Source organism: Abrus precatorius, unplaced genomic scaffold, assembly GCF_003935025.1.
Source record: "Abrus precatorius isolate BTA unplaced genomic scaffold, Abrus_2018 Scaffold3, whole genome shotgun sequence".
NCBI lineage: Eukaryota > Viridiplantae > Streptophyta > Magnoliopsida > Fabales > Fabaceae > Abrus > Abrus precatorius.
In genome coordinates this window covers 8,161,542-8,189,438 of record NW_020874373.1, presented here as the reverse complement: position 1 = coordinate 8,189,438, position 27,897 = coordinate 8,161,542, and the positions used below count along the sequence as shown (strand labels likewise).

The window sequence follows — 27,897 nt, the reverse complement described above, 5'->3', positions numbered from 1 at the left end:
AAGCGGAGAAGAGTAAAGGAACCTGGAAACTGGAACAGTGGAACCTGGGTGAGGGCAGTGAACAGACGTGACGAAAAAGCTGGTGGGAAATCGATAAATAAGTAGTCATTTGGGATTGGATTGAATCAGATGCAATGGAACCTGGAGATCGCGGGCGTTGCTCTCCATTCACTCCACCATCACCTTCAGCGGTAATTCCAATTTACTATATTTATCTGTTCATGGAATTGTTAGGTTAGGGTTTATATTTTGTGCTGATATCGTGAACGGTGGTGTGTAGGTTGTAGGAGGCAATAAGGAAGGAAAGAAAAAGGAGCAGCATAATGCGTCACCAGATTCTGCCGTAAGGGGAATGGGAAAGTTAAATACCGGCGATGATAACTCACCTTTCGATATATGTCCCCCTAAACAGCCTGGAAGCGTTGTTCTGAAACCTTCTTTGCTGGTGAAGAACAGAGAAATAAGGAACCAAATGAGAGGGAATGTTGATAAGGTATTATCGTTAAGGCCAGGGATGGTCCTTCTGAAGAGTTACCTGACACTGAGCGAGCAGGTGAAGATAGTGGAAAAATGCAGAGAGATGGGGGTGGGTGGCGGAGGATTCTACCAGCCTGGTTACGGGGAAGGGACACAACTGCATTTGAAGATGATGTGTCTGGGCAAGAACTGGGATCCTCTCACCACCCAATACGGAGAACAACGCCCATTTGACGGAGCAAAGCCACCCCACATTCCTCCTGAGTTCCATAACTTGGTTCACAATGCAATCGGGGATGCCAATGCTCACATTCCTAATAATCCACTTCCCTCCATCTCCCCCGACATTTGCGTTGTCAATTTTTACTCACAAAATGGCCGTCTGGGTCTTCATCAGGACAAGGATGAAAGCGCAGAGAGTCTTCGTCTAGGCTTGCCTGTCGTCTCCTTCTCCGTTGGAGACTCCGCAGACTTTTTGTACGGTGATGACAGGGACGCCTACAAGGCACAAAAAGTGGTACTGCAATCCGGAGATGTTTTGATCTTTGGTGGCCACTCTAGAAATGTTTTCCATGGTGTAACCGCCATTCATCGAAACACTGCTCCCGACCTCTTGCTCCAACAAACTAATCTACGACCTGGTCGCCTTAATCTTACCTTCAGACAGTACTAAATTATCATATGCCTCTCTCTTTTAACTAACTTTTGTTTTACGCTTATAGCATTTTGAATTGGTCAATAGCACTACATTTAGATCTGTTTGAACGACCCCCACAAGAGCCGTAGACGGCTTTGCTTTATTTTATATACAAGAGGAATTGAAATTTAACTTCAGGTCAGTCCCTTTTTTATTTATTTTTTGAGTACAAATAGCATTGTATATCACATTGCACTACAAACAGAGCAGTCCAAGCTCTCCATTGCAAACGTTTGGCTCAACCACATTTAATAATTTAACAAATAAATAGCATTAGAGTTATGTTGTTGTGAAACCGTTTATTGACCTAGAATCAAGCTCGGTTCTCCAAAGCTAATGCGGCAGAATCAACGTGGACAAGTAAACAAGAATATACTTTTTGCTTCAACCTGTCAACAATCTCCACCAGCCCTTCGCTTTCCGCGTTGGAACTGCTTCTCAGTTTGTCCAGCCACTCGTTTGCATGCTTAAGGTGTGACAGCGTGAGAGCTATATGGTTGGCTTGCTCCATTTGTCTCCCTGCAATATCCTTACTTTCCTTGCCCTTCTCTTGGGACCCCACGGAAAACCCAGCATCAAGTGTCTTTTCCAAGTACATCAGAAACCATGATCTTGTTTCATTTAAAAAGACATCCCTCAGATCATCGATCTCTTTCATACCATCCCCTTTGGCCCATTCTTGTTTCTCATTCCCTGATAGTTCGGCTAAAGGTTTTACATTCTTTGACGTGCTTTTAGCAGGATTCAAACCTGCCGTTTTGCCCAATTTATGTTTTTCTGCAGGAGATGGAATCTTATATACTTGAAGTGAGTTATCCTTCAACTGAGTTGTACCGTTTGGCTGGTCCATGAGCTGTTGGAGAGCAAAAAACTTGTTCAGTGTCGCATGAGGATTCTCTGATGATGCAGAAGAGCAGATATTGGCGAACATACTGAAAAGGAAAGAGAGGAGGTAATTAGAGGGTCAGAAAAACAGAAGGAATAGTGCATTCACTTCTTCTTCCCCTTGAGGAATATATCATTCAAGTAACTAATGCATACTAAAATTTAGATAAAAACTTTATATACCTTAGGCATTTAACTAACGTTGTTGCTGCAGATGCTTCCTTTTGAGCTTCTACTACAACTTGAGATGCTAGATGTTTCCTTCTAAGAATACCCTTATAAAATGAAAATAAGGTCGACAAGAGGCGGAAAGTTAGGATTATATGATTGCCAAGAAAAGAATCGTGTTAATATGCTAACACAAGTAGTCAGACTGCATATTACTTGAACAAAGAAGACAAATATGTTTGATAAGGGATGTGTGATAATATTTGTGGGAGATAGAGAGAGAGAGGGAGAATTATAATACACCTTTCCAGGCCTCAAAAGCTTGGCCGGCAAAGAGGACCATGGAATTGCCTCAGTGCTATTGCTTTTCTGAATTTTATCTTTACCACTAGACACAAAATTCAAGTTCAAATTTTCCTGTTTAGTAGAACTATGTTTGGTAGAAGTGCGCTTGGAAGGTGCTACGACAATCTCCTGGATGTTAGATTGAGCAACGTCTTGTTTTGGTGAAAGTGCTTCAAGTCGAGTACGAGTAGGAGTCATTGGGAGTACCTGTGATGCTAAAGCTAATCGATGTCACTACATTATTCTTTTTTTAGCAAACAATAAAATCAGCATAAAACTTGATTGTTTCCTTTGATTTAAAATATATTATACATTCCATTGTAACATGGTTTCTATTAGATTTCGGCTGTGAAATTGAATCATTTTCAACTGAAGGGCAGAATGATCATGAAATTATCCTCTGCCCCGATTTTCATGTTTGCCACACAGCAATGGGTGACGCTACAGATATTTTTTTCTGATGAATATCCTGTGTGTAATATGCAGCATTACATTTTTTTTACTTGTAGATATAAAATGAAAACAAAGATACGCCGAACTGGTTGTATCTAATAAGTTCACCGTAATTCTTTACAATTTTTGTTTGACGCCGATCGTTATGGTTCCTATTGTTAAGTCTTCAGAAATTGGAATCCAGAGCAAGAATCATACCTGACCTTTAATCTCTAATTGCTTTCCTTTTGTAGATCCCAATTTTTTACTATCTAAACCATTTTCTAAATCAATTCCTTTGCTTCCTACATTAGTATCTGACCCGTTCACTCTTGTGTTTGGATTTAGAACACCCTGCATGTACCTTGATGCAACACCAATTTTTTCCTCTTTGATAACAATCTTCTGCCTTGAACTTGGATTCTCTTTGGCTTCTGTTAAAAAAACCATGGATTTTGAACCATTAACTGCATCATTATCGAGATGCTCTGATTGCTCTAACATCTGCATTAAATCCTTAGGATTGCCTTCAAAAGGGTGGCGTCCAGGAACTGGTCTAACCCCAACAAGAATTGGGACAGGTGTACCAGCCTCGATTCTATCCACATAAAAGAATTGCCCAAGCTGCAGCTTATTATTCAAGATAAGTTCATTGTCTTCCTTTGAGAGTGAGACATAGGTTGAATGAGAAGAGTCGGAAACTTTTATGAAGAAACCTTGGTTAGGCCATAATTCAGACCCAGATAATGCGGGCACAATGCTGATCACCTGCAGAAGGACTGAGCGATATTCCCCACGAACTTTTACGTTGGAGTTCATACTTTGGAGAAGCTTCAGTAGAACTCCAGGTACGAGGGATGCCATTTTTCTTCCCCTTTCTTTCAATTATATTCGAACTTGTAACTGTTTGATGTGTTATAGTTCAAACTATTAGTAAAAATGCTTGTCTGAAATATTGAAGACGATGCTGCATATATACAACTATCAAAGAAAAATTTAACGAGTCATTAGATACTTCTGTGCCATAAATTGAGTCATATTTCATCGGTCCTAAGTCGATCTAAGTTGGATAATACAATCGATTTATTTATTTGATTCCCTGAAGAGTCCAAATAATGTTGCAAAATTGTAGCTAACTGAAAATTTCGATCTTATCATGACTTGTTCAAATTATAAAAACTAGGCAGCAAGATTTCTTCTCTTGTATAGCATAAAAAGTAAGCAGAAAAACAGCTTTCCATACAGGCAAAGCGAAAAAGAAGTTACCAGAGAGGAGGAGCATAAAGGGCCAAGAGAAAAATCGAAGAGGCCCTTTTTCTGGAAGGGGCGGGGCTGTCTGTAACTTGTAAGAAATTCTGCACAGAGATGACAAACTACTACTTCTTGGCTTCCAAAACAGAATGCCTTTGATTGCAGTGCTTCCGCAATGGCTTAACTGAGTACATCTAAAGCTTTGCTTAGCATGCCGCGCACGTAACCATCAAATTCTCTTGGCTTGAAAGCCAAGGGTCCATTATATACTTACGCGTGTGAAATTTAGAACACTTTGTGAGACACGAATTGACAAATCAGCTCCTTCTATTACAAAATTATGCCTTACCCTGTTAACAATTTTATGGACATTGTGGTCTTTATGCTCGTGGGGCTCAATCAGGTCACGTTTCATTTTTAAGTTAGGGACGATGTAACCATTACGAAAGGTAAGGATGTCCCCATGTCTACTTCTTGTGTGGCGTCACAAGAAACCCTCTCCATATTAACCACTATATTCGCACAGGGCACAAAAAAAATGAACTAGATTGAGAAATCTGCAATCCTACTATAAACAAGCATATTCATTCATTCTTTTACCATAACAAAGTCCTACGTTTACCATTATTTCCCAAGATAATGCCTTTCAAATATATAACGGTCTTAAAGCTTTTCCGAACATGCATCATAAACAAGAATTCAGCTCATTCAAAGTGGAGGTTCCTATCATAGATAAAATTTTATAATACAAATGAGTCTTTATTTTTAAATTAAAATATTTTTATGACTTATTTTCATCTTTATAGTCATGTCACTTGTCTTACCCTTAATATTTTGTTTAATTTTTAAATGTTTTTTTTTTTATATTTTTAATATTAGTTTAATTAAAAAATTTTAAGTCTTGATACACGTGTTAAATGAAAGGTATCGTTGTTTTTTAGATAAATTTTTTATAATAATTATTTTTTTCTTAGACAAATTGCATGCTTGTTTTCTTGGCATGTTATGGGTATCTTTCAACCAAGCAATGGGGATCAGTTTAAGTTGTATATACTTAGTTTAAATTAACTAAGATTTCGAGTTTGAACCTGGTGTGCCATAAATAAAAGTATTTCTCACAGGAAGAGATCGCCTTAACATGACATAGATGTTCCTCGCTTGAGTAAAATTATCTTGCGTATAAGATACTTGTTCTTAAGAAAAAATAAAATAAAATTACTATCCCGGATTCTAAATATTAGACTTTTTTTTAGAAAGTTTGTCATAATTTTTTTTATAAGACTCATTTCAAATTGTTTCTTGCATCAATTATTATTTTTATATAAAAGTGCCCTTAATGAAAATAAAGTTCTTAATTAGGTAGAAAGAGAGTATGGCAATGAGTTCTAATAGTTTTAAGGATGATTTTTTAAAAAACTTATTCAAATTATTTGATAAATTCAACATCATTAATAAAGTTAACTATTCTCTTATTGATGGCTGAAAGTGATAATCTTTTGGACCACTGGAGAGTAATCCTTTTAAACCATAAAGATAATTAAAATTGATCTCTTTAAATAAACTTTCTTTTTCCATACATATGATGAGTATTCAAACCTAATTTACCAAACTTTGTTGTATTTTATATTGCATTGTAATCATGACTTCTTTAGTCTTTCATGCTTGTGAAACAGAACTTTACTAACCTCCATTGAGTAGCTATTTTTTCTCCTCCGTAAGCAATATTTAGGTGTAAAAGATATATAAAAGATTAAAATATTAAATTACATAATATTATAAAAATATAAATAAGATTAAAATATTAAATTATATTTAATTTTTATTTTAAAAATTACCAAAATTATATAATAGTAACAATTTTTTATGTTGAATTTTATTAACATCAACTAAAGCCAAGTTTAAACATATATAAATAGAAAAAAGTTAATGAAAAAAGTGCATATTTATTACATTAAAATTATAAAAGAATAATAAATATTTTTTAATTAAATTGTACTATTATTAGTTGCTAGGGCTAAAATTAACATTTTCCCTTTTTACATTATAACTCCCAAACACACCTTAAAACTAATTTTTAGTAATTAAAGGTCCATTTATTCAAACTTTAAAAGAAAACTAAGAATATATTTTTTAAATTTAATCTAAAACAAATTTGTTTTATAATTACAACGCATTTTAATTTAAAAGATAAGGTAATTAAAGGTCCTTAACATTAACAAAGAAAGAGGCTTTGAATTAAAAAATAATAATCAAAGAGGATTTAGATAGAAGAGACGGTGGCGCTGCCATCATACATTTGCGAGGCATGGGCGGAGGAGGCTAGGAGAATTTGGTGACATAATACGAACTATACTAAGAAATTTCCTCTCCCATGAAATGTAGTTCCTGTCTTGCCGAAATTAGAATTTTGCTATCAGCTTGCTACAGTTAAGATTATGGATTTCTCAGCAGAAATGGCATAAGATGCTACCTCTTCATTCTCAAATTCCTCCTCCTGTTGTTCCCTTTTCCTTCGCGGGATCTTGAAGGTGCTCCACCTGTCTTCACATCATGAACAATAAAATACCCAATCAATAGGATGCTGCTATCTATGTGTACTGGAGTAGTTTCATAACCAACAATGCCACTTTTCCTTATATGTAATGTCTAATGCAATATAGAACATACACTCTTAGAAAACCTTAATTACCATCCGAAGAACCAATTTAGATGACGTCATTGTCATTTCCAATTACCTCAACCACATACTTCCCTTCCTCATTTTTAGTAGTAAATTACATGACAATCTTGAAGGAGACAAAATATGAGACGCAACTGATTAATGTATTAACTCTGCCAAAGTATACTAACCCCTAAACAGAAGTTCTGGTAGCTAGAATTGAAATCAGATGTATCCTCTGACTTTCCAAAATTAATCTCAGTGGAACTGTCACTATAAGTGGCGTACGTAGATGAAGCAGAACAACCAGGAGCAGTTTGAGAAGTGCTTCCCGCTGACCCAATATCCGCTTGAAACATTTCTTCAAAGAGCTGTTGCAACTCCTCAAAGCTCTCCTCTCCCTTTTCCTGTCAAATGTGTTAGTAACAAATTATAGATTATAGATAGAGATGCATATCAAGGACCCACGGACACGGGGCACGGCCAGCCTCCAACGTTGTATTGTCACCTTTTAACAGTATGTGTTATGAGTCCCAAGTTGATTACTCTTTGGGTTGAGCTAACAAGGGAAAGGACTAACTATAGGCTGGATTTCGGGAGTAGATTCTCTTAGCCCCTCTCACTGCTCGTGATTCCTTACGGACCCACAAATATTTATTCTTATGCTGAATCCAGCTAGCACCTCCTCTTTCCCAGCAAAATCATTCATCAAGCGACAGAAAAAGTTATAGCAACAACATAGTATTTGACAAAGGCCAACAGTCTAGCTTTGTCCACACAATAATAATAATAATAATAATAATAAAATAAGGCATGAAAAGCGTGCAACTTTTAGCCCACCGACGTCACCCAAGTTTCCAATGAAATTAAAGGGGGCTGAGCAGTGAGGAAAACAAAAAGGGCTTACATTGGGTTTTGTTTGGCTCATCATTGTCGCCATTTCGTTCAAGAAGTCACCCATGCCCTGCACAGACAAACATTTCATGAGCTCGTCCCCAAATATCTAATTTGATTCCATTAATTATATATATCCCTTAAAGGGAATTCTAGTATGGACTTAATCCACCGTTTGGGTTTAGACGGCAACACATGAGAACTTGTAGCATGTTGTGTGTAAAGGTGACAATTGACATTTGAGATTGGATTGGTTACAATTACATAGGTCAAACAAGGAATGCTCACTGCTGACTGGTGACCGCTCCTGTATTAAATTCAATTATAAGTAATCAACGGCCAACAAGAAGAGGAGGACGGAGAGTACTTACATTATGGTCGTCATCGCTGTCATACACTCCTACGTCGTACAAGAACCTTTTGTTGGCGTCAGATAAGACTGGGGAGGGGAGGGAGGGTACACACATAACATAAACAAACACAGTCAAATTAACAATGGAACAGGCGTGAGTGAGTCCGATCCATCTCAACGATAATTTACCAGAATATGCGTGCTGAATTGTCTGGAATTTCTTCTTTGCTTCTTCCACACCCGACGCTGAACAACGATCTGGGTGCCATTTCTATCCCATCAGATATGAATGAAATAAAAAGGCGGTGAGAAGACCAAAGAAAACTGTTTAAGAGAGACAAAGTTGTGTGAATTATATCTAACCAGTGCAAGTTGCTTATAGGCATTCTTGAGCTCAGATTGGGTGCACTCATGCTCTAACCCCAGAACCCCATACAAGTCGCCATTGTCTTTCTCTCCCCCCTTCTCCATTCATTAAATTTAAAACCCTCTCTCGTCTCAACTAATCAAACCGACAATCTTTTTCCGTTTATTTTATTTCAGTTAACATTATAAGGCATGGAGCACACCTCAAGCTGGGTTGCCGGTACATTTTCTGAAACGATTTGGAGGGAAGAGCAGAGAAAAAACACAACACTTCCTCCGTAGAGATCCCCCACCTCAGGAACTCTCCAGAAGCAAACCTCCTTATATAGTATTTTTATTATTATTAATTAAGGTTACAAAATATACTATGTTTCGACTTTTTTAATAATTGATTACTGTTTATTGCAGAGGAAGATGATGTACGGTTAAGATTGGAGGGTAATCCAGATATTTTGTTGGATTGTGTCTCCAGAAGGTTCTATCACTTCTATGTGTCCTCCACCGTACTTGCGAGATAAATTTACAAATATCGCTGTTGCACGTTAGAATCAAGTATGAATCGAGTTTCTTTTAAAATAAAATATAAATAAGTTATAGATTTATGTAATTATTATCTTAAAATTTTAAAATTGTATTATAATATCTTATTCATCGTAAAGCTCAAATTCAAAAATCCAACAACAGCAAATCGATTCAGCTTGAGAAACCCACATTCATTGCGTGCCTGCCGTAATCCTTTTAATTGTAACTACTTATTTTTGGATTTAAGAAAAAATTTTTTTTAAAAATACAAACATGTTTTTAGAAGTTAAACTTTTTTAATTTTCTTTTAATCATACAAGAAAGTTAAGTTATAATCCGTGTTTTCAATTTTTCTATTTCTTTGCTTTGAAATCATACCAAGCCGAAGTCACAATTTCCGTTTTCTGTTCCAAGTAATCCACTGATTAATATCTTCCCTTGATTGCATTTTTCTCGCACTAATTTAGATTATCAATTGTTTACTAATTTTTTATTTTTAAAGTTATTTCATATTTCAATTTTAACTATAATTTGACGTTTAACATGTAAACTTAAAATGTTTAAATTTAGAAAAAAGATGTGTTGGTCGTCCATTAAAATTGACCTCATGTTTTAAATTTATGTTATGAAAATTGCTGTGTATGAATATTTGTATGTCCAATACAAACACAATTTAATGGACATTTATATACAACTATATAATCTCGATATAGAAACATAGACTTATTTCCCATTATAATCAAACGTAGTAGAGATATGTATTCAATCACGGATTCAATACCTTAAAATGATCTAAACATGATATATTATGGATAACGTGTGAGGCCCCCAAAGGGAGATGTAGCACTTATATCCATGATGGAGTTAATTACTGCTTAGACAACGACCACAGTGGTTGCTGCTAAGGGCTTAGTCTTAGATACACCCAATGCCACAAGGGTGGTCCAGCAAGAAATGCCTACGTGTATTTGGCCATATTGGACTGGAAACCCCTCGAAATCACGAGCCACACTATAGAAGATGGCCAGAATTAGAAACACAGTCGATCACCACAGAAAATAATGAGGCAATGTCCTACAACTACAAGGGACTATGATTATTTTCTTATTTGATTTATAATTATTAAAGAAAATCAAGAAAGTTGAAAGAGATCCCTAAGAGTGGGGGAATTGGCTTTGGCAGCATAACCCCACATCTTAGCTGCCAATTGTTTGTAAGCAGTTTGCGTAAGATGATAAGAATCCCAAAACAAATATTGATTGGGTGTGTGGCATAATTGAAATTGCTTATCCCCTCTTTTACCTCCACAGCTGTATTCTCCTCTGTGTAGCCCCCTTCCACAGCATGCTGACTTTCCTTCCTTCAGACCTGTATCATTTATGAGAATGGCTACGATTACACATTCTAATCTATATTTTTATTGTTAATTAACATTATAAAAAATTAATTTTGTAATTTTTAATCATTCTCTGCTAATAATAATGGGTCTTTTTAGGAAGAATGTGTTTTAAGTAGACTATTGATTGAAAAAGAATGTATTCAACAAAGAGAAATGTGACTGTAAAATGGAATATTCTAGTAATCACCCAACCAAAACAATTATTCTGTGCTAATCATCATCATCATCGCCGATATGACAACAACCAAACTCAGTAATTTACTATTTTAATAAACAAGGATACGAATTTATTGGAGCGTGATCGATAATATACGTTTATAGTTAGTTCAACAGTTTATTATTATTTTTTTAATAAAGTAATAGAACTGTTTTATAAATAAAAAATTATAAACAATTTATATTTTTTAAAAGATAACTTATAATTTTTGAAAACTAATTTATAAAAAGTTTATTTCAAGTAACCTCAGCTTATTAAAAGTTAACTTTTACTCATTTTTATTTTTATCCTTGATTTTGTAACCAATTTATATTTATATATATATAAACAATTTTAACACCTCTTTTTTAATCATTTAACACATGTAAACTGATTATACAATAAATTTTACTAGAAATCTCTAATTCAATCAATTAGTTATAAATTATATATTTTCAGTTATTTTATCAACTATAAATTATAAGTTTTCGTTTAATTTTATTAAATATCCTAAATTTAAATATATATTTTTAAAAATATTGGATTTTTCAATTACAATTTTTGTATTAAGTCTCTTACTGAGTAAATTAGATTTATAAAATTTTATATAATTTAAAAATTAATAATTCATCAATTACATTTATTTTAATGCATATAATATTTAAAATATAAGTAAATATTAAATATAAAATTAAATATTTGTAAATAGTTTATTCAAATTAATCAATGTATATTACTATTAAAACACTATGAGAAAATGTATTTAAATAATAATAAATCTTTTTTTATAACTATAAGAAATATATGAAGAAAAAAAGTTGTAAAATAAGTAATGTGGTGAATAAAAATAAAAAAGCTATAATGTTATAAAAAAAATACATAATCAAATATAACTTAAGTAATATTACATGATTTACTATAATTAAATTTATATTACATTAAAAGCTTTATTTTGCCTTTTTTTATTTTCTTATTGAGAAAAGTTTAAAACAGATATTTAAAAAAATATATATTAGTTTTGTATTTTTATGATGTCATGCTATTCAGTAGTATAATATCAATTACGAGTGTATGAATTTAAATTCTTATAATGCATTTTATTTTATTTTTTTCATTTTTTCTCGCAAATATGAATTTTATTTTATTTCACTTTTGATTTGAAGTTTTTTTTTTTTACTTTATAAATGATAATTCACATTTTAGACTTTTAATTTTAGATAATTTACATATTATGTAATTTTTTTATTAAAAAAATCTCTTTAAAATAAAACTTACCGTACTTTGAGGGATGGTTGATCCTGCTTGTGAGATCGGCATTGAAATCATATAGAGAATACTTAAATCCTTTAAGCTGATTCTCTAATTGCAACAGAAGCTGAGACAGAGCTTGATTATGCAAACTTGCAAGGCCTGAAAGCTCTTCCAAGCAACTACCATTTCCTTTTGAATTTAGTATTCTTGTGCCAGGAAGACAACCCAAGGGTGGCACGTTCATCAACCCAAATTTTCTAGCCCGTCTTATATATCTCCTGAAAGTATTACAATAGTCAAAGTCACGAGTTTGAATTAAAACTCACCAACCTGTATCCTCACCATGCATACAAAAAGAGCAAGGACTTCATTATAATTTGACAACATATTTGATAACATCACATTTATGACAAAAGTAGTAAATTAGAATTTAGAAAAAAAAAATTATCATATATATAATACATCACATTTATGACCAAATGATATCAAAATATATAACATTTTACTTTTGGTTTCTTGAGTTGATTTGCCATCACTTAATGTGGGCGAACAGATGCAAACATGTTCCCCTTTTCAAATACTTTTTTATATCTAGTTTTATAAACTCCATCTTAAACTAACCTATGATGATTAACATATGGAAATTGCAGCATTCGATCAACGAATCCCATAGTAGAAGCTTCAGTCTATAATTTTGCATGCGAAAATATATATAGATTAATTATTTTGAACAGAGAAGCGAATCATGAATATCTGTACCTTCAAAATGGACGTCAAGTTTCCAACAATCATGCCAACGTATTGTGGAGAGTGAGAGTTAATAAGAACAGAATCAGTCAAGAATGGGCTAAGGTAATCGTTAGATCCGATGCTAAACAAGTAGACAGCTTCTGATAAAAAATTTTTTGCATCAGAGCTGCCTAACTCATGCCTCAACCAGCTTGCTACTTTCTTGAAGTTTGTTACCTGTGTTTTAAGGGGTATTACCTGAAAATTTGAGACAATAAAGTAATTATAGTGAAGAAACTGTTAGTACCTACATGTCTCGTGAATCTCAAATATGTTTAAATCTTCCAAGTCATAAAATATAAGAAAAAAAGCATGTACCCACTTAAGTAAAATGACTTAAGCCTTCCTCAGTTGTTGTGTTTACTATGACCTAAAAAAATTATTGTGTTCCCTGTGAAATAATAGATACTTTTAGAGAATATTAATGCTATACTTTAGTCCATAGTTAGGTGTAAAGATAATTTGAATATTTTTTTCTAAACAAGAAAAATAAATATCTCATAATTGTAAAATTTTATTAAAAAAATACATTTATTATATTTTATTACTTTAATATAATAAATATGCATTTTTTCTATAAATTTTTTTATTTATAAATACTTAAATTCAACTCGACTTATATTTTTGAGATCCATATCCTCTCGAGAGTTGTAGTGTGAACTAAACATCTAATAACAAGTGTTTATCTATTCCTGTTCTTAATTTCCAGCTATGGACCTAATACCTTGTATTGTTGAATAATATCAAGCTAATAGAAAGAAGAAAAAAGAAGCTAGTACTCACACATATAACACCTTAATTATTATCAGTATCTTCTTATTTTCCGCATTTTTATAATTTGATTTGTACTTCATTTGATGAGGTGCAAAACTAAAGCATTATTATATGTGGGCCATATGTCTAATTAATGTCATGGATCCATAGACTTGTGCCTTCCGTGTGTAGTATAGTAAATTAATATGCATATGTAGTGGTAGCTTTGTTTGAATCACACATTTACTTGATGTTTGACATATCCTCACATGCACTAGAAAAACTTTTGACCATAAATAAATATTCTGTGCATTGCTTAATACGGTAGGAGCAGCACTCTGTGCATCCTATAGCAGCCTTTTGCTTTGTGAAATCCATATATTTGAGCAATAACAGGGCAGTATCCTATCGTATTTAACAAATGTGTTTATTGCTTAACCAAACCATTAGAGCAAAAAAAAAAACTCTGAATGAAATACACTTACCGAGCCTTTAAAGGTTTCCAGAAGAACACCCGCTCCACCAGACGCAAAATTCGCTCCACTGAGGTAGTTGGTATTACCCGGTTGTAGAAATGGTGGAATTAATGGCAGATTTGCATATTCAGCTTGAAAAGCGTCGCATCACAAGAAACAGATGAAGAAAGAAGCTATCTTTAACGAGAGGCAGCATAAACTTGAAACCAAGTTGGGTAGGTAAAAACTAAAAAATGAGAAGACAAAAACAAGGTGGGTGTGCAAAATCTTACCAATAAAATCAGATACCAAGCGACCATCAGAGAATCTTCCGGTGGGGAACTTGAAGTAAGTTTCTCCATAAGGCCAGAAGTTTGCTTGGTCAAGGGCCGTGGTGTTGATATAGTTGTTGTTGCCCACATCTACAAAGGAATCGCCAAAGATGAAGAAGGCAACGTGCTTTCTGCTTTTATAATTGAACTTTCTGCTTCCATGGCTCTGAGAGGCAAGAGCTAGAAATAACACAAGGAAGAGAGCGCCTCTTAGATTTTCCATCAATACAGAATCTACATCTATTTAATCATCCACACAACCCTTATTTTGCACTGGCCACTGGCCTATATATAACTAAACTAAAAGACTTGGTGTCAGCATAACTTAAAAAGAGTCCTAAAAATGTTAACACGAGTCATTATATTTTAATTGTTCTCCTTAAGATTACCCGAATTACATACAGACTTGAAAAATGAAGAAAACATGTTCCTTTTATTCCTTGTACCCTCGAGAGAAAAGGTTTAGTTGATTCCATTTACTGATATTTTTCCGTTAGTAATGGTTTATCCATAATGTAATTGAATAAAAAAAAAGATAATCTTAAGTTCCTTTACACGTAATTTAAGTGCTTCCTTCGTACAGCACTTCGAAGAAAAACAGGGCAAGTTCTGAATATGTTGATAGCTTTTGATCCCAACAACCATTTGCAGTGATTCAATATTTGAATTTGTATTCTTGAGACAGAGACGGCCCTGAATGTTTGGTGTGTTGTTCTCGTCATCTCGTGCGTGGAGCCATTTGTACCTTTTGTATGTTGCGAGCACATCTTGTCATGTCATTTCCCTACAATCTAACAGATATCTTGGTTATGTAGTGTTGGCTCAAGTTAATCATAAAATAAAACTTAAACTAATTATGTTTAGTTAAATTGAGTTCATTAAAAAAAAAACAATTAACTAGCCTATAAAAGGATATATATGTTTGTTTTTATTTTTTTTTCAAAAAAAAATATTTATAAAAATAAATTTAACATAAAAGGATAAAATTTTGTATTGTATATTTATATATTTTCTTTGAAAAAATTTAATATGTTATGAAAAATCCTAAACAAAATACAACAAATAAGAAAAAAAAATTAAAATAGTTAAAGTTAGATTGAATTGTTTAAGAATGTATAATTTGATATAATTTCCAATAAAGGTTGGATTACATTCTTTAAACTAAATAAATAAACATCTACCAAAAAACAACTAAACAAATAAACAAACCTTGAATTCTCAGGGCATGAAAAATTAGGATGTTCACTATTTACGGTTTTAGCCAGATTTAATATTACCCAGTTGAATAGGAAAAAAATTCTTAATATTTCATAGAAAGAAATGACTCGGGAGTTGCATATTTAGAGCTTGTTTGTGTTTTCTATTTTAATAGAGTTTTTAGTTTTTAAAATAAAAAAAATTTACTTGTTAATATAAATTTTAAAAATTATTTTGAAAATTAATTTTTATTTTGTTTTTAAAATTAAAAGACAGAATTACTATTTAAGTGTTTTTGTTTTTATTTTTCTGATTTTCTTTCTAAAACTAACAAAAATTTAACTAAAAACGGTTTTAAAAATTAAATTATCAAACAAAATTTATTTTATTTTTTAAAAACATTTTTATAAAATTATTTTAAAATATAATTTTTAAAAATTAAAAATCAAAACTAAATCAAACAAATCCTAAGAATAATTTAAAATATCGAGGATTTTTTATTTTTTTATCTTTTTTATTTTTTCAGAAGTAGTAATTTAAACTAAAATCAATCAAATGAAATATATTGTTTCATGAGTGATGTTTGAGATATTACATATACGTAATTATGAATGGTACATTTTGCATTCACACTTTAACCCACTAATCAGCGATTAATTGTAGTTAAGAAACAGTTAAAGCCCTATTATCACTGATATTAAAACGCACCTCTTGAGTAGTTGAACAGCGTTTCAGGCGTCTGTGTGAGTTTATGTGTTTCTTAATTTGGTGTATTCAACCTTCCTATTATCTCTCAATGCTTCACTTTATTACTTTGGCTCAAAAGTATGTGTCGATTTTTCTGTGTCTCCTTTTGGTCGTGACGACAGAAGAGAAGTGGCACCATACAGACAGACCAAAAAAAAAATAATAGGAATGAATGATACTTATGAGTTTGACTAATGCATATCATCTTTCAATCTTGAAAGCCTTGATTTTCGATTAAAGCAAGCTTAGCAGTCAAAAGAAATGGGCGACGAGTCATTCTGCAGATCACTTTCTAGATTTCAAAGTATTATACAAGGAAATTAAACATTACAAGCTTTTAACTTAAATGTGAATTACAGCCACAGGAAAAGGATGGAACTATAAAAACAAGTAAGCCGAAAGGAAAAAGCACAAGTGATGAGAGTTGTTTAACTTTACACATTCACATTGACGTGTATTTGACTTAGTGATGGGAAGAGGATTACATGTAGACAGACGAAGCGCATTTCATAGAGATGGCTTTGGATTTACTGAGAACAGAAGCCTGAAAGAAAATGTTATAGGTATATTACTAAGCCTACAAAAGAAAGAAAATAATCGAGGAAGTACAGCAAATTAATATATACCAACTCACTCTCAATGCGTTTGACACTGTAAACTTCATTTGTGAAAGCAAGCTCTCTTAAATTAAAACTCATACCACAATCTAGTGCAATCTACAAAATTACAATCAGGAAATAAGATTCTTTCCACCTTTATCAATGTATAGCTCGAGTTGATATTGGTAGATACTTAAATAATAAGTATGCTAAATTTTACACGTGATAATATATAAATCAATATAAACAGAAGTCAAAACTTCTTTGGTAACATTTTAGGTTAATGCGTAATTATTTTCTTTATGATTTAAGTATAATACTTCTTTAGTCCCTAACAATAAAAACTAATGAAATTGTTTGTTTATCTCACTAAATTTTAACTTTATATATTTAATAATTTTAAGTTAAGTTCAAAGTGCATCTTCTTCACAAAAACTTAACATGATTATTTTATTCCTCATTTTCCTTCAATCTTTATTAATATTCATTGTCTAACCTTCAATGATATATAGTTAACATATTAAATTGTTATCAACATTTACAAACAATAAATATTAATATGATAGGGGAGAGATCTTAAATTGAAATTATTTCAACCCAAAATACATTTAACTCCAAAAAACTGAAGAGAGTAAAAAAAAAGGAAAGAAAGAAAATGTAGAACTAACCTTAATATCAAATAGTTTTATACGAAGTACCCACACGTGGGCTCTAGCATCCCCTACGATCTTCAAGCATGCGGTATTCTGGTTTGAAATTTCTTGTAGATTGACACATTGCAATAAGACCCGAGATGGTACACTTACATTATCACTATGAGGAGGTTGAAAAAACCAAGGAATTCGAATAGTTCCTATACGCAAACCTTCTTGATAAACAAGAAACCTTGATGAACTGAAACCTACGCCAAACTTATTATGATTTTCCGCATTGAGGGTTAAGGAGATTACCGATGAAAACAACAGTGATTGATTAGAACGATCTTCAATCTCGTAAAAAATTATTTTAAACTCTCGAACAGAGAAAACAGGCTTGTGTGGTCTAATGATGAGGATCACAAAAAATGTGGCTAATCCAACAACTATGCATGTGATCAAAAGGAAGATAAGCAGAAAGAAACAGCATTTCTTGAAAGAAAACCCGTGATGAAATTCTTTCCAACAGAAGCAATCGGAATTATGGGGGGAAACATCCATAGCAAATTTTCATTCCTGACTTTCGGTTAATTAACCATTGTATAATTAATGCATCTCTTTGATTCGCTTAGATTGATAATTAACCGGTACTACTTCATCGTGAAGGACGAATCACGAATGGGATGTCTTTCTTTGAAAAGTGGCGCTCAGTTATTCCTTTCTAAATTATTTGATACCAAAACCTTTTGAGGAGAAAACCTGTGCCAAAAGCAACTATTTTTGTCCAAAAAATCTTAACAAAAACAGGACTAGTAAGATACTCAAGACAAATGATGGCTTCACTTCCGTTATATACCAACGAGGAATGCCAACACATCGTCTTAATATTCAATAATTTTTTTTTTTAGAAAATAATTTTTTTATAATGAATAAATTAACAATAGATTTTTTCAGGAGACACATTGTGATCCTCGTTTAAATATCGAACGCAGTAAAGCAGAAGTAACGTTGAACATGAGCAATCTCGTGAGCTGATCCTCACGACTATACTGTTTTAGCTTGCAAAATAGCCTAACAACGGCTTTTTTCAAATTTCAGCTTAATTTCTTAAGCTAAAAATCTTAGTTTATGCTTATCAGAGATCGTAAAACTTTAACGTGAGGTAAAGAAGTTCAACTATAATATTAGAAGTGTTGTGATATTTAAATAATCAATTAGGCTTATATTAGCATTCAACGAACGAGTATATTTTCGGAGGCTGTTAGAGAGAAAGAGATAGAGAGAGAACCGAGGGCCTGTACCTGAACCTCGATAATAGTAATACTCTAACCTTTGTTACAATTGTCTTCAATAATCGAAGTTTAATACATACCTCAAACAGTACGTGTAACTATAAATCCTTATGAATAATAAGTTATAATTTCTTTGCCACTTTCTTGCAGAGAAAGCACTATATGATAGTATCATTGTTAATATTCACGTCACTTTAGTCTTGCACGCAATGCAGTCTTGAATACGAACACGTAAGAACTCTAATTTGGTAAACTTCTCCATCTCCTCCTAACCAACCTTAACAGAAAATTATTGAACACATTGCCATACTGCCTCTTACAAGTTCTATAATGTCATTGGTCAAAAAGATCTATAAACGTGGCTGTCCGCAGACAGCATTAAGGCCCAGTATAGATTAATTTTCAATCTTTTGAACTCTTCAACTGTAAAACTCAACTATTAAGATTCTTTCTAAGGGTGTTGACCAAAAGAACTGTTAAAATCTGACAAGTTCAATTGTTCATGAAGAAGTTAAATGAAGTTTCTAAAAAAGTTGAGGTATATAAATTAATTTTAACTTGTATAAGAAGTTTTATTTATTTTACCTTTTTAATTCATTTTATTTTTTCTCATAGAAATGCTTATTAAAAAATTATTCAATCTAACTCATTACTCCCGATGATCTCTAACTGAGGGAAATAATAGTCTCGATTATGAATATAGGTGTCAAAATAAGTTCAAGTTCGACATGAGCTTTGAGCTTGTTTAGTTGTCCATGCAGTCACTACGATGCACTTTTCAACATAAGAAAAACAGCTACAATTCTTGACCAAAAGAAACAGCTACCATTGTTTTGACGCAAATTACTATGCGTGTTGAACTGCTTCCGCTATGACTAAAATCAATTTCGAGAGGCCCGCAAACAAACCCTTAGCCTGTAGTAAGTAAGCTGGTCCGCATGCCCAAAAATGTCACAACCAACCTATTCTTATTATTAAATCTATTTTAAGTTAATTAATATGTGGCTTAAAAATAAGCATTGATCTATTTTAACAAATAGTTTTAAATTTTAAGATAAAAGTTAATTTAAGTTTTTAAAATCATTCCATTGAATAAATTATTTACAATTATTATTTATAAATTCGAATTAGATAGATAAGTAAAATAAATATAACTGAAAAAGAATTCAGCCCAAACAGTTTGCATAGGACTGAATCAGGTGGTTGAACCTGCAGTAAGCTCCCAAAGATAGACGCGTTTTTAAAGTCGAGGTACAATCTTGAATCACGACCAAGTCCAAAGCCAACCTTTCTAATCAAAAGAATTAAACATTGATAAATGCACATTGTCCACACCTAACCTAATTAAATTTGGTATACGGAGCAACAACTAAATGTTAGAGCGAATGCACTTTACATTCTTGACCTGACCAACCATGTGGCAGTCATATTTGGGAAGCGCCATTGACCGTGTTACATGCACAAGCAGCCAAAGCTAATATTTCCCACGTGATACTGATTACACACAGCTAATATACCACGTCCTCTTCTTTTATGCACTTGTATATCCTTCTTTTCTTTTAATTTTTATTTTTCTTTTTTTTCTTTAATGGTTTTCTTGGAAGTTTAGATTTGACCATCTCACTTAGAGAATTCATCCTTCAAAATTTCTCAATGCTACTCAGAGTGCACAGCATCAGCAGTTGCTTACACTCTCCCGTTCAACACAGATGACAACCATTCCGCGGAAAGCAACAAAATGGAAATAACATTCTATTTTTTTCAGACACTTTCAGGGATGTGTCCAACTCCAACAAGAGAGCAACAAATGCAACAAAAACAAAATTAATAATGAAAAATATTAACTTGTAGCTTTATTTACAGACGGAAATCAAGAAAAAGCTGCTTAGAAAACCCCACCAGCCATGGAAGGAATGTCATCAAAATTCCAAAGGTTCATCAAATTTCCACCATCCTGACTTGTGTCTCCAGATAGCAAGGATTCCAATGAAGTATCATCCCAACTCTCTCCAAGATAAGGCATCTGAAAGAACTTCAACTCGGATTCAATATCCACAAGCTCCTCAGACAGGGTTTTTGCAGAATGATCTTGTACAGGTATTACATCCTGAGATTCAGACTGCACATTTTTCTGGTGGTTGGCATCTTGCACGAAATGGGATTCACCACCCAAGGGAGCAGAAAGCATGGATGAGATCTCAGGAGTCTTGGGGCCCTGCTCACCCCATCCAAGATCTGCATAATCAAATGAATTACTCCCCTGCTCTGAACTGAAGTAAAGGGTCACATCATCAGACGAAGCAAGGGATGCAAGCCCATTTACACTGCCAGGGAAGGTGTACGCGTCAGCATTCTGGTTAACTAGGGGTTTCTGTTCCACCAGATCCATAGGACAACAGTAGGGTTCGCCACTATAACCAACATTGCACGGCTGAACAGTTTTCCTATTTTCCTGTCGATATACCTTAGAACGTTTTAAGGAAGCACCTGAAGACTCCTCAGGAAAATTCACCTTGGCTTTCTTGCCACGAATCCTCCGCGCTTCAGCATCATAAGCTCTAGCAGCTTCTTCAGCAGTGTTGAAGGTTCCAAGCCAAACACGCACCCCCTTTCTTGGATCCCTGATCTCAGCTGCCCATTTCCCCCAAGGACGCTGACGGATTCCCCTATACTGATTCTTCCTCTTTCTCTTTGCAGATTTCTCAGCTTGCCCTTTGAATGTCACAGGTTTCACTGCCGTAGATCCTTTAATATAATTTAAGTATACAAATCTCAGTAAGTTAAGAACACCAGACATTCAGAATCAAAACGAGGATGCAAATAAACCATTTTTCCAACTCTCCCTAAAAACATAGAAGTCACAACAAGGTTAAATGAAATCAGCAAGAATCTTAAGCAAAGGAGTTAACGAGAACAAGTATCAACTAAAAGTTCATTTTACTTCTTGTTTAGTTCAGTAATGATGATGGTTGCCACCAAAGTACCTCCATACCGACAAAGAGCAGTTGCAAAGGTGTGTTCATAAGAAAAACGACCAGCTAGTAATAACAACACAACAGCATGATGAAATTAAACATGATTCTTATGCATCTATCATTTCAACAGAATCCAAAAACTCATCCTGGTACTAAAATCAACAAAAAGTGAATTATTGAATGAATAATGGATAAACACCCATTCCCACACTCCTAAATTTAACCGTTCCATCTAACTACCCGAAAAACAAATTATTCCAGAAAACAACCCGAGATCTGTAACGAAGATCTTTATAAAAAAACAGATAAGCTATGATCAACTCCATAAACCAAAAACACGTATTAGAATTATTTTTATTCTGTGGGCCCAGAAAATCATATGAAACAGTGATAAATAAAAGCAACTTCCATTGCCAAAAACAAAATTTAAGGGAAAAAGAAAAATGCTCCAAATATCGACAAAAATAAAAGGGGGCAAATTGAGTAAACTAACAGTGAAAATTTTGGATAAGAAAGAAATAAGAGATAGAATAGTTACGACGAGAAGAGGCGGCGAAAGTAAAGGGCTTGGCATCGTCGATGTCGGAATCGTCCTTGAATTCCCTGAAATCAGCCTCAAACTCATCATCCAAGTCAATGACCTCAGATCTCAGGGATTTCCCTGAGCTCGGCTTCTTCAAGTCCGGCCACAGGTAATCCGCGGTCAGGCGTCGAGACCTCGCCGTCACCGCCGCGGGAATGAAGTCAGAGATAATAGCACCCCCACACATCTCTCAGACTCAAAGGAACAACGAATGCTTCTGTTTTGGATGAATGCAAACTATGCCTTTTCTTTTTTCTTTTTTAAGTTTGTCCTGCCAATAACATTATTATTATTATTATTATTATAATTATTATATGTATTTTGTTTTCTCTCTCTCACTCAGAATTGGATGTCGGTAAATGAAGAAGAGTGTGTTGTTACTATTATGCCCTTGCCCCAGCTGGCTTCCTTCAAATAGATCACCTGATTCATTATCCGGAAAAATAGATTTTAAATTAATTGATAAATTGTATTCATGCTGGATTTTAATTTTTTAACTTCCGATTACACTACCAAACAGACAAATGATCAGAGCTCAAAATTCTACTATCGCGTTAAGTTTGTGTTTAGATTGATGAAAAATTATTAAATAAAAAAATCATTTTAATGATTAATTACAAATAATTAATTATATATAAAATTATGTTTATATATGTTAAACAAAAATTGATTTTAAAATAATCTATTTTAATTATACTTTACTAAATGTTGATTATACTTTTTTACTGTAGGTGATTAAATTTTTATTTATTTTAAATTTAAAAATAATAATTTATTTATTTTTAAATTTTTAAATTTATTTATTTATTTTTAAATAACTAGTTTAGCGTGTATTTAGATGTGAATCTGAAAATAGATCACACCGTGTTTTTTGGATTAATGCTATTTTTTAAAGGTTTGAAAATTACTATTTATTTGTATTTAGGATTTTGGTACAAGAGACACTGAGTCTCGATTATTTCAATAGTAAAGGAAAGGGGAAAAAAATGGAATAAACAAGTATTCCAGCATCGTTTATTATAAGATATACTTTACTTTCTGTTTATTTTTTATTTTATCTTTAATAATTAATTGTTTTAATATACAATTAACTATTACACAAAATTTTATATTTCTAATATTATAATGTAAAAATAATTATTTTATATAATTCATACATAATAATTTAATTTCAAATTATTTCTCACTTGACATATCTAAATATAAATTCTATTTTATATGAACAATCATTATGCTTATTATTTAAAGATATAATTTATTAGTATAGGAAAATATTTAATTGATTATCATTTTTTCAATTAATCCAAGCATAAATTTATAATAAGAAAATTATTACTTTTAAGCTTATTCAATAAAGTTTTTTATGCAGCAAAATCAAAACATAAATGCATAATTTTTTAAGCTTTCTTTGAGTAAATTAATACATAATTTTTTAATATGTAAAAAAAATCAACTCAAATACACGAAACTTCTTTTAGTTTTGGTGATTAATTTTAATAATATGTATTAACGGGCATTGAATAAAAAATATTTAAAAAATTTTCAATACGTTCATTGTACAATTTAAATATTTAAAAATACTTTTTAAAACAATTCATTTATTCTGTAACATGAACAAAAAGGTTATAAGTTTAAATTTTTTAATTTTTTTAAAATAAATGAATTATTTAAATTTAAGCTTCCTCACTCATATATTTCTTATTAAGTCTATACTCAAATTTTAATATGATATTAGAATTTTGATCAAAATATAAAATATCAAACCCAAAAAATGACCCAAAAAAATGCTCTAACTTTTATATATAAGGCTAAAATAAAAGACCTGTAACATGACATTTAAAGGACTAAAGAAAAAGACTATAAGCCCATAAAATAAAAATATTAATAATAGTAAAACATGTGATTGAGATTTAAACGTAAATTACAGATTTATGTTTTAAATTAAAATGTAAGTTATAATAGTTAAAAATAATTGAATTTATAAGACTATATTAAATAATAAAAATCTCCTATTAATAAATTAAATAATATATAAACAACAAAATCATTAGTTTAAATTACTAAAATTTTTTAGACAATAAATATAATTTCAAGTCAATTTTTTTCATAATGTAAAATGTAAGATCAAACTCACAATCAAATTCTAATAAAATTATCATTTTTCCTACCCTAACCACCCGTGTCATCTTTAATTGTAAAGAATATATTTAGTTAAAACAAAACAATTCTTCATTAAAATGATAGAACAGACAAGTAAAATAAAATAATTTTCACAAAATAACAAGTAAATTAAGACAGAGTACAGTGTTAACAAATAATTTCATTATTATAAAACAGTGATGTATACTATCAGTTTACACATGTTAGAATATTATCCATTCCCATACTAACTTGGATAATAATTTAATCTTTATACTATGCTTGTTGAGTAACTAAATCCATATTTATACACAATACTTACAATTTATTAACCAAGATATAATTTCTATTAATAATTTTTCACGAACTATTAAAGTATAAATATTATAAAATAAAAATTGTTTTTGAAGAAAACCTTAAACAAGAAAAGTTAATATATTTTAGTACAAACTAAAAATATATAATTTAATTTATATTTTAAAAAAGCTATTAACAAAGACTAATTTATTTTAAATTATTTAATAAAATTATATACGTATAAAGCGAAGATTAAGTTATATTTATGTATAATTAATTTATTGAAATTATAATATAGATAAATATATAATTTTATTTATTGAATAAAATGATAAAGTTTATTGTTGCAAAAAAAGTATTGAATAAAGGAATTTCTGTAAGTGTTTGGGAAATAACTTAATTTCTGTGGATCTATAACATAATAATAATTATTAAATAAGTGATTTAATAGATGTGGCAAAGTTACAGTGGGTGCATGTACCAGAATATGCGACGCCCCTAAAGACTGGGAGAATGATAGCGAGAAAGATAAAGACTGAACAAAACGACAACAATACTATGCGCGATGATGATACATCTGAGGTGGCAGCAAGTCCTACAAGGAAAACAAATCTACTTAAAACCAGTGTTTTTAAGCAGCACTATGGACTCAATCAGTTCTCAGTGTACTTGCGGGGCGTCGCATTATTGCTTACAAAGAATAAAAATACCTTGTTAGATAACTTTTTTCATATAATTATTTTATATAAATAAACATATTTAAAATATAATATATATGATATACAATATAATACAGATATCATGTTTTCAATCTTTTGTATGGCATGAATATTTATTGCTATAAGGTTAAAAGTAATACTAAACTATACATTATTTATCTTCATAAATATTCATCTTGTATATAAAAATAACAAGTTTTTTTTTATTTTGTGATATATTTTATAATTTTGATATTAATATTTTTTTTTTGTGCAAGATGCATTTATGAATTTAAACGGATATAATTTTTCATAATATTATTTAATTAATTTTTTTTGCACGTGATGAGAATAGTTAACTTTTATAATAACTATTCTAAAATATATTTTTACAATAATAAGTTAATAATATAAATAATTTTATATTCATAATGTTTTTAAAATCAAACTATTTTTCTTTACACCTAATGTATATATTTTTTTCACATTCTGTAATTTATATATGTATAAAAAATGCTGATAACACATTTTTAAAAAATTATTTATTATTAGTAGAAATTTACTAAAATTATATAAGTTTTTTATTTTTATTTTTAATAAATTTTATTTAATAAATAAAAGCATGTTAAAAACATATTAATATTTTTCTTCTTATATATGTAAATATGTTAAAGAAGGCAATTTCGTGAATAATTATTTTAAAAATAAATATACTATTATAAAATACTTTCTTATTTCTTAGTTTTTAACCTTTGTTTTTCGAATACATCAAATTATTGAAGAAATAGGCATTGTCGTTTGGTAAAAATATAAAACATTATAAAAAGCTAATATAAAAAAAGGGGGCTGGAAAAGAAACATAAAAGGCGTTGTGAAGTGAATGATTTATACGAAATTATTTATTTTTAAAAAATAAGTTATAATGTTTTTTTTTTTATAATTAGTAGGGATTTAACTTAATGCTTAAAGAAGAAAAAAAATAGACAAAAGTAACTATAAGAATACAAACTCTTAACACATTTTATCGCAATAACATTTCTCGTTGAGCCAGTGGTTGATCATAAACCATAATCTTTACTTATTAGTTACATCTCATATTAGCAAGTTTATTTATAAATTGATTAGCTATTTTATAATTGAGAAGATGGTCTATAAGCGAGTAACCGAAAAAAAAAATTGATTTATTATAATGATAAATAGAAAATAAACCGGGGTTAAAAATGTGAGTATATTTAAATTATTATTATTTTTAATAAATTTTTTTATAAAACGAATATTGATTTATAAATGCTATTTTTTCAAAAAATTTGATAGGATTTTAATTTGGTTAGTACAATTATTATTGAAAAAAGTGAAGAGTTTTTTTTTTTTTTTTTTGGTTAGTCTAAGATTATCAGTCTTTAAAGTTAGATTTAAGTATTTAAAATTATAATTTTGTATTAAAGCATGTTAATTATAATATAATTATAAAATTGTAAAAGATATATTTTTAACATTTTTTATTATTAATTATTTAAAATTAATTTTAAAAACTGAAATTATTTTTTAATATTATAATAATATATTTGGTACTTTAAAAAGCTGAATTAACAGTGAATTTTATTGCCAAATACTCAATTAAGTAAATGAGCAAGCTATGTATGTTTTTATATGTGTAAGTATATATGTATTAATCTAATGCAGATATACAAATATGTTATATAAAGGTCTAGTGCTCGAGTGTGTCAAATAAAAAGTTCTATTAAGAAACTCGCTCTATTATGTTGTGAATAATCTTCTCTTGTGCTATGTGTGTGTGTGTGATTTTAGACTTTCGTTTCATGTGCTAAATTGTTTTATCTCAAATAATAAAAAATAAGAGACAGAATAATGTGAATTGAAATCATGAATACATAACAAAACAAACCTTGCAAAATAAAGAAAAAAAAAAGTTATTATGAAGTTTTCATCATAGTTGATATCATATATATTTATGATACAACCCTTGATTAATAACTTGACTTTTACATAGACTGTCATTGTCTACATTATAAAAAAAATTATCATTTTTTACTAAAATTGTTTAAATTCATTGTTAAAAATTTATAGAAATGGTGTCCCTTTAGCAACTAGATCCTTTCAGGTTAAAGATACCCTCTCGTTTATGTTTTTTAGCTTGATTATAAAGAATTAAGATAATTCCTTTTATTTATTTTTCAAAATTAATAATACTTTTCAACCAACATAAATTGTTTTGCTACGTGTCAAGAATTTAGAAAATACAATTGGAGCCAATAGTTTGAATGATTAAGAAATAGAGCAATCAACTAATCTTGGAGTGTCTCGTAAAGAACAAGAATAGTCGTCCATTTGAAATCGTAATAGCTATTGCAAACCCACTAGAAGATGTTTGGTGGCAACGTCCATTGCTCGTCTAAAGTGACTTCCAACTTCGTGATGGTTGTGTCGAATACTTGTTAACGTGTTTATTATAATTTGTAGCTCTGGGTAGCTTTAAACAGTTTAAATTCAT

The 27,897-nt window shown here is 31.1% G+C and overlaps 4 protein-coding genes and 1 pseudogene across 9 annotated transcripts; 1 reads left to right on the top strand and 4 right to left on the bottom strand.

Moving 5' to 3' along the window:
* The first annotated feature begins 26 nt into the window (after positions 1 to 26).
* LOC113861450 (alpha-ketoglutarate-dependent dioxygenase AlkB homolog) lies at positions 27 to 3,058 on the top strand. 2 transcript variants are annotated; one of them, XM_027494266.1, is made up of 3 exons: positions 27 to 191; positions 281 to 2,126; positions 2,274 to 3,058. In XM_027494266.1, exons 1-2 carry the CDS (start codon positions 135 to 137, stop codon positions 1,148 to 1,150), a joined length of 927 nt encoding a protein of 308 aa, XP_027350067.1. In that variant the 5' UTR covers positions 27 to 134; the 3' UTR covers positions 1,151 to 2,126; positions 2,274 to 3,058. The 2 variants fall into 2 exon arrangements, with proteins under 2 accessions (XP_027350067.1, XP_027350068.1); XM_027494267.1 differs by having other exon boundaries at positions 281 to 2,200.
* LOC113861449 lies at positions 1,300 to 4,492 on the bottom strand. 2 transcript variants are annotated; one of them, XM_027494264.1, is made up of 5 exons: positions 4,271 to 4,492; positions 3,224 to 3,907; positions 2,531 to 2,779; positions 2,243 to 2,334; positions 1,300 to 2,106 (listed from the first exon to the last, which is right to left on the bottom strand). In XM_027494264.1, exons 2-5 carry the CDS (start codon positions 3,866 to 3,868, stop codon positions 1,488 to 1,490), a joined length of 1,605 nt encoding a protein of 534 aa, XP_027350065.1. In that variant the 5' UTR covers positions 3,869 to 3,907; positions 4,271 to 4,492; the 3' UTR covers positions 1,300 to 1,487. The 2 variants fall into 2 exon arrangements, with proteins under 2 accessions (XP_027350065.1, XP_027350066.1); XM_027494265.1 differs by lacking the exon at positions 4,271 to 4,492 and having other exon boundaries at positions 1,462 to 2,106; positions 3,224 to 4,019.
* A 1,876-nt stretch (positions 4,493 to 6,368) lies between these two features.
* On the bottom strand, positions 6,369 to 8,822 carry LOC113861452 (dnaJ homolog subfamily B member 6-like). 3 transcript variants are annotated; one of them, XM_027494270.1, is made up of 7 exons: positions 8,524 to 8,821; positions 8,350 to 8,431; positions 8,180 to 8,247; positions 7,822 to 7,878; positions 7,106 to 7,315; positions 6,726 to 6,796; positions 6,369 to 6,640 (listed from the first exon to the last, which is right to left on the bottom strand). In XM_027494270.1, the coding sequence occupies exons 1-7, from the start codon at positions 8,629 to 8,631 to the stop codon at positions 6,544 to 6,546; spliced, it is 693 nt and encodes a 230-aa protein (XP_027350071.1). In that variant the 5' UTR covers positions 8,632 to 8,821; the 3' UTR covers positions 6,369 to 6,543. The 3 variants fall into 3 exon arrangements, with proteins under 3 accessions (XP_027350071.1, XP_027350070.1, XP_027350069.1); XM_027494269.1 differs by having other exon boundaries at positions 6,400 to 6,640; positions 7,106 to 7,321; XM_027494268.1 differs by having other exon boundaries at positions 6,438 to 6,796; positions 7,106 to 7,321; positions 8,180 to 8,431; positions 8,524 to 8,822.
* A 1,358-nt stretch (positions 8,823 to 10,180) lies between these two features.
* Positions 10,181 to 14,492, bottom strand: LOC113862104 (annotated as a pseudogene).
* Positions 14,493 to 20,281: 5,789 nt separating this feature from the next.
* Positions 20,282 to 22,485, bottom strand: LOC113861216 (ethylene-responsive transcription factor RAP2-12-like). Of its 2 annotated transcripts, none has more exons than XM_027493890.1 (2): positions 22,207 to 22,485; positions 20,282 to 21,438 (listed from the first exon to the last, which is right to left on the bottom strand). In XM_027493890.1, exons 1-2 carry the CDS (start codon positions 22,436 to 22,438, stop codon positions 20,579 to 20,581), a joined length of 1,092 nt encoding a protein of 363 aa, XP_027349691.1. In that variant the 5' UTR covers positions 22,439 to 22,485; the 3' UTR covers positions 20,282 to 20,578. The 2 variants fall into 2 exon arrangements, with proteins under 2 accessions (XP_027349691.1, XP_027349692.1); XM_027493891.1 differs by having other exon boundaries at positions 20,446 to 21,536; positions 22,207 to 22,484.
* Between the last annotated feature and the right edge of the window lie 5,412 nt (positions 22,486 to 27,897).

What these genes read in the sequence shown, in the direction of transcription:
- LOC113861450 (XM_027494266.1), top strand. Translation starts at nt 135, where the DNA reads ATGGAACCTGGAGATCGCGGGCGTTGCTCTCCATTCACTCCACCATCA. An exon ending in CTCCACCATCACCTTCAGCG is followed by an intron (nt 192 to 280) that starts GTAATTCCAATT and finishes GGTGGTGTGTAG; the next exon opens with GTTGTAGGAGGCAATAAGGA.
- LOC113861449 (XM_027494264.1), bottom strand. Translation starts at nt 3,868, where the DNA reads ATGGCATCCCTCGTACCTGGAGTTCTACTGAAGCTTCTCCAAAGTATG. An exon ending in AATTAGAGATTAAAGGTCAG is followed by an intron (nt 2,780 to 3,223) that starts GTATGATTCTTG and finishes TTAGCATCACAG; the next exon opens with GTACTCCCAATGACTCCTAC. An exon ending in ACGTTAGTTAAATGCCTAAG is followed by an intron (nt 2,107 to 2,242) that starts GTATATAAAGTT and finishes TTTCCTTTTCAG; the next exon opens with TATGTTCGCCAATATCTGCT.
- LOC113861452 (XM_027494268.1), bottom strand. Translation starts at nt 8,631, where the DNA reads ATGGAGAAGGGGGGAGAGAAAGACAATGGCGACTTGTATGGGGTTCTG. An exon ending in CCTATAAGCAACTTGCACTG is followed by an intron (nt 8,432 to 8,523) that starts GTTAGATATAAT and finishes CTGATGGGATAG; the next exon opens with AAATGGCACCCAGATCGTTG. An exon ending in ACCAGAACTTCTGTTTAGGG is followed by an intron (nt 6,797 to 7,105) that starts GTTAGTATACTT and finishes CATGATGTGAAG; the next exon opens with ACAGGTGGAGCACCTTCAAG.
- LOC113861216 (XM_027493890.1), bottom strand. Translation starts at nt 22,438, where the DNA reads ATGTGTGGGGGTGCTATTATCTCTGACTTCATTCCCGCGGCGGTGACG. An exon ending in TTTCGCCGCCTCTTCTCGTC is followed by an intron (nt 21,439 to 22,206) that starts GTAACTATTCTA and finishes ATTATATTAAAG; the next exon opens with GATCTACGGCAGTGAAACCT.